This window comes from Mesocricetus auratus, unplaced genomic scaffold (assembly GCF_017639785.1).
Source record: "Mesocricetus auratus isolate SY011 unplaced genomic scaffold, BCM_Maur_2.0 Super-Scaffold_4256, whole genome shotgun sequence".
In the NCBI taxonomy this organism is placed as follows: Eukaryota; Metazoa; Chordata; class Mammalia; order Rodentia; family Cricetidae; genus Mesocricetus; species Mesocricetus auratus.
Genome location: NW_024429182.1, coordinates 114,089,907 through 114,101,938, shown reverse-complemented (window position 1 = coordinate 114,101,938; position 12,032 = coordinate 114,089,907). Strand labels below are relative to the sequence as shown.

At 50.3% G+C, this 12,032-nt stretch overlaps 1 protein-coding gene across 1 annotated transcript; it reads left to right on the top strand.

Annotated features, from left to right (window-relative positions):
• Positions 1 to 7,324: 7,324 nt before the first annotated feature.
• On the top strand, positions 7,325 to 11,635 carry Mex3b (mex-3 RNA binding family member B). The gene is made up of 2 exons (XM_005077848.4): positions 7,325 to 7,961; positions 8,796 to 11,635. The coding sequence occupies exons 1-2, from the start codon at positions 7,685 to 7,687 to the stop codon at positions 10,247 to 10,249; spliced, it is 1,731 nt and encodes a 576-aa protein (XP_005077905.1). The 5' UTR covers positions 7,325 to 7,684; the 3' UTR covers positions 10,250 to 11,635.
• Positions 11,636 to 12,032: the final 397 nt, after the last annotated feature.

Below are 12,032 nucleotides of genomic sequence, written 5' to 3'. Positions count from 1 at the left end.
AAATTTTCTTATCCCAGTGTTTACCTTCCAAGAATATCTACCCACGTTCTGTCCTATACAGTTTCTAGACATTCTTCTTGAATAGTCTTTTTTTCCTTTAATAAAAGAGTTTAACTCACATAGTTCTTTAGATATGGCAAAGCTCTCAGCTCCTCCTGTTGCTTACTATCCTTTCCCAGTTTTCTCATTTTAACACTCTGTTCTCTCTCTCTCTCTCTCTCTCTCTCTCTCTCTCTCTCTCTCTCTCTCTCTCTCTCTCTCTCTCTCTCTTATTCTGTTCATTTATTTTTATTACCACTTGATATCTCCCTGACATCCATATCTCTGAGGAATCTCCTCAGCTGCCTGTCTGAGGAGTGATTACTATTTCATTATTTCCACTATTATGGTCTTGAGTGCACAATTCTCACTGTATTTTCCTGAATATAGCTTATTTCAGAAGGCTAGCAGGAGTCTAGATGCTGGAATGCTAGCTTTAACTCTTCCTAGAAATGTGGACTTGGGAAAGTTGGCTTATAGAGCAACAACGATAACAATAGTAATGATAATACCTATCTTATGAATACCACAAGTGTTAAATAACAAAGGGTTTGCTTGCCATCAAATGCTTATATAAATTGCTTATTTTATTTCTTTTGACTTCCATGACAAGAACAGCTGGTACCACCATGATGATGTTTGTTCCATCACAGAGTCTGCAAGAAGGGTATGCAGTCCCCGGGGACATTTTCTTCACCCAGAGGCAATCAGGTGCCACAAAGGAAGCCCCAGATGCTGCTTTTACATGTCCTACAAGACCATTCCTTTTCTTATTTTCCAGTCCCTAGATCCAGGAGCAATTCCTTCAGCAACCATCTTGATCAGATTCCAGCAACATCAACCACAAAGCTCCCTCAGGGCCAAGTAAGGGACAGGGGAGATGTTCACTACACCCTATTTCCTTAAACAGTAAAGCAAAGGAACCTCACTGAAAGCCTCGGATTCTGACTTGGCCTCTGGCTCCACGATGAACAAGCCTTTGGCTTCAGACTGACAGTGTCCTACACTGGCTTTCAGTCTGCTTGCTGTCAAATGAGGATCTAGACATCCCAAGTCTGGCCTTCCATGGGTTGCATCAGTTTTACAGGGTGGTGCTCCCACATGAGAGTTTGGGAAAGGTGGCGTTTAACCCCTACAAAGGCTGGACTTGGGTGGTTTCTCTGACAGATCTTCTCTTCCTTCTTCCTTTCTGGCATTATAGAATGCTGACTGCTAACTATTAACTAAGTGATATTAAACTTTAGAAGTCAGGCTGCACTATTATATAGGCTAATTTCATACATGTTCTGAAATTTTCACCCTCTCTCATAATGCCAACTGCTTTAAGAAATGGGCTTTAGATAGTTCCTTTTTAAAAATTGAAGATAGATTCTTCTCTCATACAATACATCCCAACCACAACTCTCCCTCCCCCTCCCTCCACTCCTCCAACTGCCCCCATCTCTCCCAGATCCACTCCCTCTCCCTTCAGAAAATAGTAGGCCTCCAAGAGACAACAATCAAACCCAGTGAAACATAACTCAGTCAGACAAGGCAAAAGCCCTCACTTGGAAGCTGGACAAGGCCACCCAATAGGAGAAAGAGTCCTAGGAGCAGGCAAAAGAGTCAGAGACACACTTGCTCCCACAAAACAAACAAACAGCCACAACATAAACATAAAGGACCTGGTATAGCCCCATGCAGACCTCATGATTGCTGCTGCTTCAGTCTCTGTGAACCTACCTGTGCCCTGTGGTGATATTTTGTTTATGATATGATAATGCTTGCCTGAAGATCAGAGTGCAAAGCTACCCACAACTTTAGGTCTCTGGGCTATCTAGTCTCTGGTTCCTGGCCATCCAGACAGCGTAGGGCATGGACTCCTTCCCGTGGAGTGGGCCTCAAGTTAAATCAGACATTGCTTGGCCACTCCCATAAGTTCTATGCCACCATTGCCTCAGTACCCTCTAGCAGGTAGGGCGGATTGTACATGGGTAAAAGGATTTGTGGCAGGATTGGTATCTAGGTTTTTCTTATGGCAGTGTTACTTCCCACACTGAAGAGGCTAGAATTTAGGGGTGAAGGCTTCATGCAGGTGTCAGCTTGACCTCTCTATATTCAAAGAGCTGTGTGGATGCTGTCCTCAACAGTTTGTGGAGAGTAACTGTGTGGGGCCCCCAAATCCATTCCCTGTGGCAAGGACGGGGAATAGTTTTGTTGTGGTTTTGCCTCTTAGCACTATTTAACAATGAAAAGAAAGTATGCGTGTGTCTGTGGAAGCCAGAGGTCAGCACTGGTGTTCTTCCTCAACCACTCTCCGCTTTATTTTTACCTTTTGTGATAGGTCTCACTGAGCCTGGAGCTAGCCACTAATGCCAGTCTGGTGGGCCAGAAGGTCCCTTGGGTTTGCCTGTCTCTGCCCTCCAAGTGCTTTTAGCAATGTGTTACCAAGTCAGGTTTGTTATGTGGGTGCTGTGGATCTGAACTCCTCTGGCCCTCATGGCTGAACCAAAAGCACTTTATTCACTGAGCCTTCCCTGTGGATCCTAGATATTACTTGGAAAAGTTAATGGACTAAATATGTATGTTCAGAAAATAAATGAAAAAAGTTTTTCAGCAAAGAATTTAGGATTTTGATGCATTTTATTGCTTATTCCATTTCTAAGGCCTACTGCACACACAGTTGAACACACACACACACACACACACACACACACACACGCAAACATGGACACACATTCCTTGTTGTCATTTATGTTTGGTCAGCATATGGAGAGGATTTCCTATGCTCTTAAAACATTTCACTAAATAGATTCGGGTTGCATGAACTCTGTGTCACTGACATGTTAACAATACAGAGACAATGGTGAGCTATAAGAACAAAGAACTCTCAAATCCCTTCCCACGTATGATATTTACAACCCCATGTAGGATGTGGGGCTGTAAATATTTCCAACTTCTAACTGAGGATCCATGGCTTGAGACAGGAAGGAACTTAGGCTTGGTCAAGATCACAGGACCCGATGCCACTTACGAGCTATGTGGCCTTGGGGGACAATATTTTTTCTAAGATTTGTTGGTCCTGAAGCTTACTTCATCTTAGGAATTCTCCTTAATAAAATGAACAAAAACATCAATGTTGAAAATGTTACTAAAACACACGACCCTGTAAAGAAACTGCTAGGACTTTTCTCAGTATCTTGGGAATGTACTGTGTTGGGGGAAAGTCCCTATAGTAAAGCTTCACTTAGGAAATCTCACTCTGTTGGGATAAGGTACTTAGCAATTTTCATCTGTAAAATGGGTACATGGACAGTCTTTGGCAGAGGGAAATTATAAGAATTAAACCTTACACTATATTGGAAAGCATTTATTAACTGACTGGCACATCATATGTGTATAATAAATATTATCTGTGATTAGTAAACATTGCCCAAAGTCATGTTGTTGTGGCTGGAGTCATTTGGACTGTTTCCTAGAGACTGAATTATTCATGTGTGTACTTAAGAAATTGTGCCTTCAGGGCTATTCTGCCAGGCTCACTCATTCATCTAATGAGGAGGTACTGGATTCCTAAGTAGATGCTACACACCGCAAAGCTCTGGTCACTATAAATTCTTTCATCTCCTTCACTAAAGCACAACACAGTTATCCTCTCCTCCATGAAGTCCTCCCAGAACGCAAGAAGTCACTATCTGGACCCTCAATGCGCCTGGTTTGCACAAGAACAATGGCTCAGGGAAGAGTCCTCCCCCCAACCCCTGCATCCTTCTAGTTTTTGTACAATGCTTTTCTCATGGGCAGTCACATTGACTGAAGTCAGCTTGCTTTCTTTCACACGGAGATTTGAATTCCTCTTGCCATCTCTTCAGTTTGCAAGATATGTATAAAATAGCTTTTGAGACCTCTGGAAACGAATGCAGGCTGTCTTATTGCTACCCTTGTTTGCTTTCAGGAGATAACTTGAACCTTTCATACTTTATAGCAACTGAAATGCTCATTGCCAGTACAACCTCTGCAACAATTTTCTGCAACAATAAAAGACATAATGTGGTAAGACAAAAAAAAAAGTCCTTGGGGAATGTGTCCTGTATCAGGAAAAGTCGACAAGCTCTGGGGTCCAACAGGAGCCTAGAACAATCTAACAGAAACTATGGGACTAGGGTATGTACTTAAAACCAGAAGCAGGCCTTGCATGTTGTACTGGTATCTTGACCTATAAGACGTTATCGAAAATGAAATTTTCTGAATTATTTCTGTAAAAAGATTCATTCCAGCACTCAGTATATTGTATTGCACACAAGCAGAGCAGGGCAGCGGCTGGAGGAAAGGTACCAGCTAGCATCTTGTCATCCACAATGAGTTCCCTTTGTCCTATTCTCTGGTTAAGACAGCCCACTGGAAGCTGGATACCAGTCTTTTAATAGTTGACCCGGAAGACCAGCTGGGAATAGAGCCTGGGTGTGTCAGATGTTATAGTCTCTATCATATCAGCCATCCTGTAATACTCTCGGGAACATACATAGTCAATGCTGTGTCTCCAGAACACAGATCTTCACAACTGTCTCTAAACAGCCCCAGTCTGGACTACCTGGACCTTTCAGGACTGCTCATGAATTCCTAAGGTCAGAGTTCCCACTTTCCTTTCACATAGGGTAAAATGTGTGATTTCATCCACCCTTCACAGTTATAAGCAAGCGTGGTTCCCACTCTCATCCGGCAGGGAAGAGTGAAATTAAACATGTCACCTTGGTGAAGCATTGCTTTTACCTTCCTGCTAATGAGCCAGAGTCCCTGGGGACCTCTGCAAAGAGCCAAATCCTCCAAATTTTCAGAAGTAACTCATCTGAAATCTTATTATGAGCAGGTTCCAGGGGGAATCGAGTTATGGCAGGCCAGCAAAAATCTATGGGCAAGCTCCCTCCTGCAAGCATCCCGAGAGATCCTGCATCCCACATCCCACTCATGGGCACACCATCATAATCTTTTTTTTAAAGGAACCCCAATAGGCCCCAAACAAAAGCTAACGTGCTGTGTTGGCAAGGTGAAAATGGACTTTCCCTAACTTCCCCTTTTTGTTGACTTTTACAAATCAGGGTCTCACACTGTGGCCCAGATTGGCCCAGAACTCACTATATAGCCCAGGCTGGCCAGGAACTAGGTGACATCTCCTGTTTCAGCCTCTCAAGTGTTGGGATGACAGGCTTGAGCCTCTAGGCCAGGCTCTTTGGCTTCCTGCCCTCATGCACGCCTCTTCTGTTACTCTTTGCACGCAGAGCGATTTTCCTCCAGCACTGTCTAAGCAAGGGTCCTCAAATGCACCCCTTCCTCATTCCTAAGCCAATTTGATTCTGAGTTAGTTCATAAGAATAATTACATACTGGAGCTCCAGATCCGCGGACTCTACACCACCATCTTCTTACTCCTCCCTCGCCCCACCCCCCCGCGCGCGCCCCTCATAGAACTGCTGCTTTGAAGAAAAACACAGCCAGCTTGGGGGAAGCTGACGTAAACATCCTGAGGAAATAGCCACAGTAAAGCGGCTCCTCAGCCTCATTTCCCTAAGGAAATAATCAGCACCTCATCCCCAAGACAGCTCCAGGTGAGCCAGTAAGCTCAGGTCACCTTAGCGTGCTGGGAAGTACGTACAGGCTCTTGCGGAACTGTCTACTCTCAAGAGCGCTACCATCTTTTGTCACGTTTAATGCTCAAAAACATCCAGACATTGGACAGGGTAGGTATTATGGATAAAAGCCGGAACTGGGGCGCCCAACCCAATCCCCTTTTTTGGGTGCCTCGGATCCGCCCTGGCCCCCCGGGGTCGCTCCCAACAGGGGCAGGGGAGGCCTCCAGTTAGTCGGTCTGTGGCATAGATAAGTGGCCTTGGGGTTCTCGCAGGCGTCCCTCCGGGTAAACCTGGGCAGAATTAGGAAAACCCCGGACTGCTGGCCAAACACCAGAGACAGGGCGCAGGGGCGCGGATAAACAGGCGGGCTCCCGGAACAAAGAAGGGAGAAGCGGACGCGCGCTGAGCCCGAAGGGAGATGCGCCGAGGCCCGAACCCCGCCCCGGCCCGCCCCTCAAAACCTTCTTTCTTTTTGCTTGCTCTTGGAGGCTGTCGGTGGAGGAGCCGGGAGAGGGCGCAGTTCGCCGCGGCCTCCCGCTAGTCCCATCCTACCCTTCCTCCGCCGCCACCCCCATCCCGAGAAGCGCACAAAGAGCGCCGGGCCCGAGCACACACCTCCCGGCGGGACCGGCAAGGCGGAGGGCGGGGCCGGCGCGCTCTAGGCTCCTCGCAGGAACCGCGCATGCCTGACCGAGGGGAGGGGCGGGGCCGGGAGCGGCGGGCGCGCACGCCCGCACCATCCTCTGGCTCTGTAAGGTTGGCATCCCGGTAGTGGCCGCGCTGCGCTCGTGCGCGTGTGGGAGCCCGCGGGATCTCACAGTCCGCGCGCCAGGCGTGTGCGGGACCCGGGTGCAGAGCATTCCAGAGGTCACTGGTGGCGGTGTGGGTCAGGCCCAAACATGCTGCAGCCGGCTTCTGGGTTTGGCATCGGCTCCTTCAGGGCCACTTGGGCAAAGTGCTCCCTAAGGGGACAGAAATGTGGGCGCGCGCGCGAGTGGCAATGTGGGCGGGCGTGTCTTTTGTGTCGCGTGCGCTCCCGCGCAGGTGGGCAGCTCGCGCCCAGCAGTAACTATCACCATGGGGCCCTGGACCTCGAGCTCTGATTTCTGCGTCCCAGTGTTGGGTTGCTCTCTTGTACAAATATCATACCGTCCACCTAGTGGTAGCGTCGGCTCCGGGGATGCTTTATTTGGGGGCAGTAACGGGACTTTCGAAGGACCGCTCCGCTGGCATCACAGTTGGGCGCCTTTTCTTCTCAACCAAGAGAGGGGAAAAGACTTCGGGGCAGTGGTTGTCCTTGGCTGTTAGGTACATAAAAATGTCCCAAGCCAGCCAGTCCCGCATTAGACAACAAAGAGAGGCGTTCGCGGCGGCGGCGGGGGAGGGGCGCGGCCGGGAGGAGGCCGGGGCGGGCTGCAGTGAGCTCGATGGGGGTGGCGCTGGCTCTCCGCTCGCTCAGCCCCGGCCTCCGCCCGCCCCCGGCCTGGCGCGCGCCAATCGCCTCCCCCAGCGATAGTGTCAGTAGCATTGTAGTGTCAGCTCCCGCCGGTGACGTTGCGCCTCCCTCGTCCCCCTCCGGAGCCGTCTGGCTGCAGAGGCTCAGTCAAGAGGCGGGTAGGAGAGGAGGAAAAAGCGCTGAGTGAGGGCGGGCGGGCGGGAGGGAGGGAGGGAGTGGAGGAACCGGGGAGGGGCTCCTTAAAGAAACGCTGCTGTCGCTCGCCTGCTCGCTTTGCGCTCGGCATTGTGGCCAGCCAGCCGGGCACTCGGGGGGGCACGCGCGGCCGCCGCTCGAGCTCTGCCCCCACCCCAACCGCCAGCAGATCTGGGGTGGGGACCCAGGCGGGGGCTCTTGCAGCCACTGCCCGGTGCGGACTGCACACAGAGACCCACTCCTCCCGGAGCCGAGAAACGAGCCACGGAGCCCTCCGCAGCCGACCGGCCTCCCCGCCCCTGACCACCCTCTTCCCGGCTGCCTTTGTGGCTGCAGCTTCTGGCTGCCGAGCGGAGAGCCGGCTGGGGCGCGGCGTGCACGGCGGAGCAATGCCCAGCTCGCTGTTTGCAGACCTGGAGCGCAACGGCAGCGGCGGCGGAGGAGGAGGCGGCGGCGGGGGAGGCAGCGGTGGCAGCGGCGGGGGAGAGACTCTGGATGACCAAAGAGCCCTGCAGCTTGCGCTCGATCAGCTCTCTCTGTTGGGGCTGGACAGTGACGAGGGCGCCTCTCTGTACGACAGCGAGCCGCGCAAGAAGAGCGTGAACATGACCGAGTGCGTGCCGGTACCCAGTTCGGAACACGTCGCGGAGATCGTGGGGCGACAAGGTGGGTCCGGCAGGGATGGGAACCGGAGGGGTGTGTAGGATCTCGGGCCGCCGCCTCACTGTGAGGGCGGGTGCCAGATCTCGAGCTGTAGCGTGGGGGAGCCTTAAGGAGGGAGGAAGAGCCGCGCGATGGGGCCGGCGCACCAGACAAAGAAAGTGCAGGCAGGCTGTCCTCCACAGCGGCGCCAGTGCCGCGGCGGGATGCACTTTCTCTTGCTAAAATCACTGCCTTCTCCTCTAACGCTCCAGGCTTAGTCCACCCTCAGAAAGATAATTGAAATTTAAGATACTGGGGGGGGGTCTCTGGTGGTCCTTTGGGAAGGGGGAGGAGGGGAGAGCGTCCGATGGGAGGAGGATTCAGGATTTCTGCAAAGAGCAATGGAATGGAGTCCAGAGAAGGAACAATGGGTCCCAGGACTGCCATCCCCTCAACCCCACCCCAAGCGCTCTAGCGCCTAGGAATCGCGGCTTCCCCGAACCCTTTGGTGTCTTCAAGGCAGTCAGTGCGCCTAGTTGAATCCCAGAAGCATCTCCCCAGACGACTTTTCCGGGGTTCTGGGGCTTAGCCTGGGACGACTGCAGTCACAGGGGAAGGGCCAGGCAGCCAATGGGCTGTTCCTCGAGCGTTTCACGGGTGGAACCCACGGTCCAGCTCCTGGAGCGGTTCGGGGTCAGTGAGGGAGACGCCCCCTTTCTCCTGTCGCATGTTCTGCTGTCCAGCTGCCTTGGGCGCGGACTGTCCTGGGTCTCAGCGGTTACCCCGGGATAATGGGCGTGTCTGTCTCTTCTCGCTCTCCTACCCCCCCCCCCGTTCCCATTGCACCCTGGCTCCCAGGTTGTAAAATCAAAGCTTTGAGGGCGAAGACCAACACTTACATCAAGACCCCAGTTCGCGGGGAGGAGCCTGTCTTTGTTGTGACGGGCAGGAAGGAGGATGTGGCCATGGCTCGGAGGGAGATCATCTCCGCTGCGGAGCACTTCTCCATGATCCGAGCCTCTCGTAACAAGAACACAGCCCTCAACGGCGCTGTCCCCGGGCCGCCCAATCTGCCGGGACAGACCACTATCCAAGTGAGAGTGCCATATCGCGTGGTGGGGCTCGTGGTAGGGCCGAAGGGCGCCACGATCAAGCGCATTCAACAGCAGACACACACATACATTGTGACACCCAGCCGGGACAAGGAGCCGGTGTTCGAGGTGACCGGGATGCCAGAAAACGTGGATCGCGCTCGAGAGGAGATCGAGGCTCACATTGCGCTGCGCACCGGTGGCATCATCGAGCTGACAGATGAGAACGACTTCCATGCCAATGGCACAGATGTAGGCTTTGATCTGCATCACGGGTCCGGCGGGTCCGGGCCCGGCAGCCTATGGAGCAAACCCACTCCAAGCATCACTCCTACCCCTGGCCGCAAGCCCTTCTCCAGTTATCGCAACGACAGCTCCAGCTCACTTGGCAGCGCATCTACAGACTCTTACTTCGGCGGTGGGACCAGCGGCAGCGCGGCCGCCACTTCTCGCCTGGCGGACTACAGCCCTCCCAGCCCAGCGCTCAGCTTTGCTCACAATGGAAACAACAACAATAACGGCAACGGCTACGCCTACACCACGGGGGAAGCCTCAGTGCCTTCCCCGGATGGTGGTCCTGAGCTGCAGCCTACTTTCGACCCAGCTCCTGCCCCACCGCCTGGGACACCCCTGCTCTGGGCTCAATTCGAGCGGTCGCCTGGAGGTGGATCTGCAGCCCCAGTATCCTCTTCCTGCTCTTCCTCGGCATCCTCATCTGCCTCGTCGTCCTCGGTGGTCTTCCCCGGGGGTGGCGCTAACAGCACACCCTCCAATGCCAACCTGGGGCTGCTGGTGCACCGTCGGCTGCACCCGGGCACCAGCTGCCAGCGCCTGTCTCCACCCTTACACATGGCCCCGGGGGCTGGAGAGCACCACCTGGCTCGGCGTGTGCGCAGCGACCCTGGAGGTGGAGGTCTGGCCTATGCGGCCTATGCTAATGGGCTAGGGGCGCAGCTCCCTGGTCTGCCTTCTTCGGACACTTCGGGCTCATCCTCGTCCTCCAGCTCCTCCTCCAGCTCTTCCTCCTCTTCCTCCGGGCTGAGGCGCAAGGGCAGCCGCGACTGCTCTGTGTGCTTCGAGAGCGAAGTGATCGCCGCGCTGGTGCCCTGTGGCCACAACCTCTTCTGCATGGAGTGTGCCAACCGCATTTGTGAGAAGAGTGAGCCCGAGTGTCCCGTCTGCCACACAGCGGTCACTCAGGCCATCCGCATCTTTTCCTGAAGGCAGTGCGCGTGCGCGTGCACTGTGCAGGGAAGGAGGGTCCCCTCCCTAGACCCTTATTCCCTGGGGCCTACCAGCCCAGACGCCTCTGGTGCCGCCTCTTTCTTTCCATCTTACCCTCCTCACTCTCAGAGATCCCAGAGGAGCTTGGGAAGCTATAGCATCCGCTCATTTTTAAAACGTAATTTTTAAACTAAGGAACTTGCCAGGATCTCTGCATCAGGAGTACTGTAGCCTGGGAAGCCTCCGAACCACCTGAATTGCATGCTTTATAAATAATAGGAACGGCGACATTCTAGTAACGATAGTTTTTACACTGTACTTAATAGGAAGCTTCCAAAAGAAGAAAAATCCCACGAGTTTTCCATTTTCTTGAAGTAGGAGAAAAATGAACAGTAATTATGAAGATGATTAATAATTGTGCTATGGGATGTGTGGACTGTCTCGTGTGTTTCCCTTTGTGGGTGGGTTCCTACAGCGCTCGTTCTAGAACACAAGTGGATCCTTTTTGAATGTTCATGGAAGGGCCAGGAGTTCTGTACAACCAGGACCCTGCAGCTTTATTAAAGTTAAAACTGTAACATATCTCTTATATATTAAAAAAAAACCTTTAAAAGTTTTAAAGAGAAATTGCATTAATACAGATTGAAGTATTTTATTCTTTTTTTGACTTGAAAAATTATATTTCATATTGCAAAGATGTTTACAAGTATTTTAATTTAAGTTCAGTGAACTTTTTTGTAGCTGGGTTAAATCTTTTTATTTTTAGTATGGCCTTATGGCAAAGAACACTGTATTATTTTAATAATCACACAATTGTGACGGATTACAAACCATAAAATGTATAACGTTTTGAGCAGTATTCTGTTGGGATGGAGATTTTATAGGTTCAGACAAAATCTTCTAGATCTGCTTCACCCAGCATATTTTCTATTCAGTGATATAAAGCATATTTTATTCTATATTATTACAAAAAACGGAAATGTATAAACATGTCAAAAGGAACAGTTGATGCTTTCTAACATTTGTATAAATAGAATTCAGTGCAAATTACAGAAATTCTGTTGCACCGCTATAGTTTTAGTGTTTCTATTTTAATACATTTGTTTACCACTTGTTTATGTATATGTAGGTGACGTTACTTGAGCTTAAATGTACTTTACTGAGCAAAGTTTAAAAAACAAAGTATATTTTATTTTATGATAAAGGGCCTTTAACCTCATGGTCAAATACTAATATTATATTTGCTGAGACAAGATTTGAAATTGTATCAAGAGTTTTATTTTTCTGACATTTAAAGTTCTACATAATAAAGGTAAACTTAAGTAATGGTGCTACTTCATTTTTTAAGTATTTCTATATAAATAAAACATTGAAGAAAAATCAGTGTTGTATGTTGACTTGATTTTTTTTTTTAAGCTTTGGGGTGTAACGTCGAAAAGAAACATTTCTAAGTGATAGGTTGGAATACACAGCTTGCAAAATATATCATGTATTCTGTCAATAGAGCATACTCCAGAGAGCAGTAGGATTTGGTGGGATGGATGGTCACCGGTGACAGGGTTTTTTGTTTTATTTTTTAATTGCAAATAAGGCCAATTTCTCCATTAGATAGAACTGACAATGTTTAGGGATCATGGTGTCTTTTTTTTGGGGGGTCCCCAGAACATGGTTAATTTTTAAGTTAAGAGATAAAAGGGAAATGCAAGTATTCAAAAGAAACGTCTACACTTGCAGCCCACACAAAAGAGTATTAAGACACAAATTAAAAATGTGAGACAAT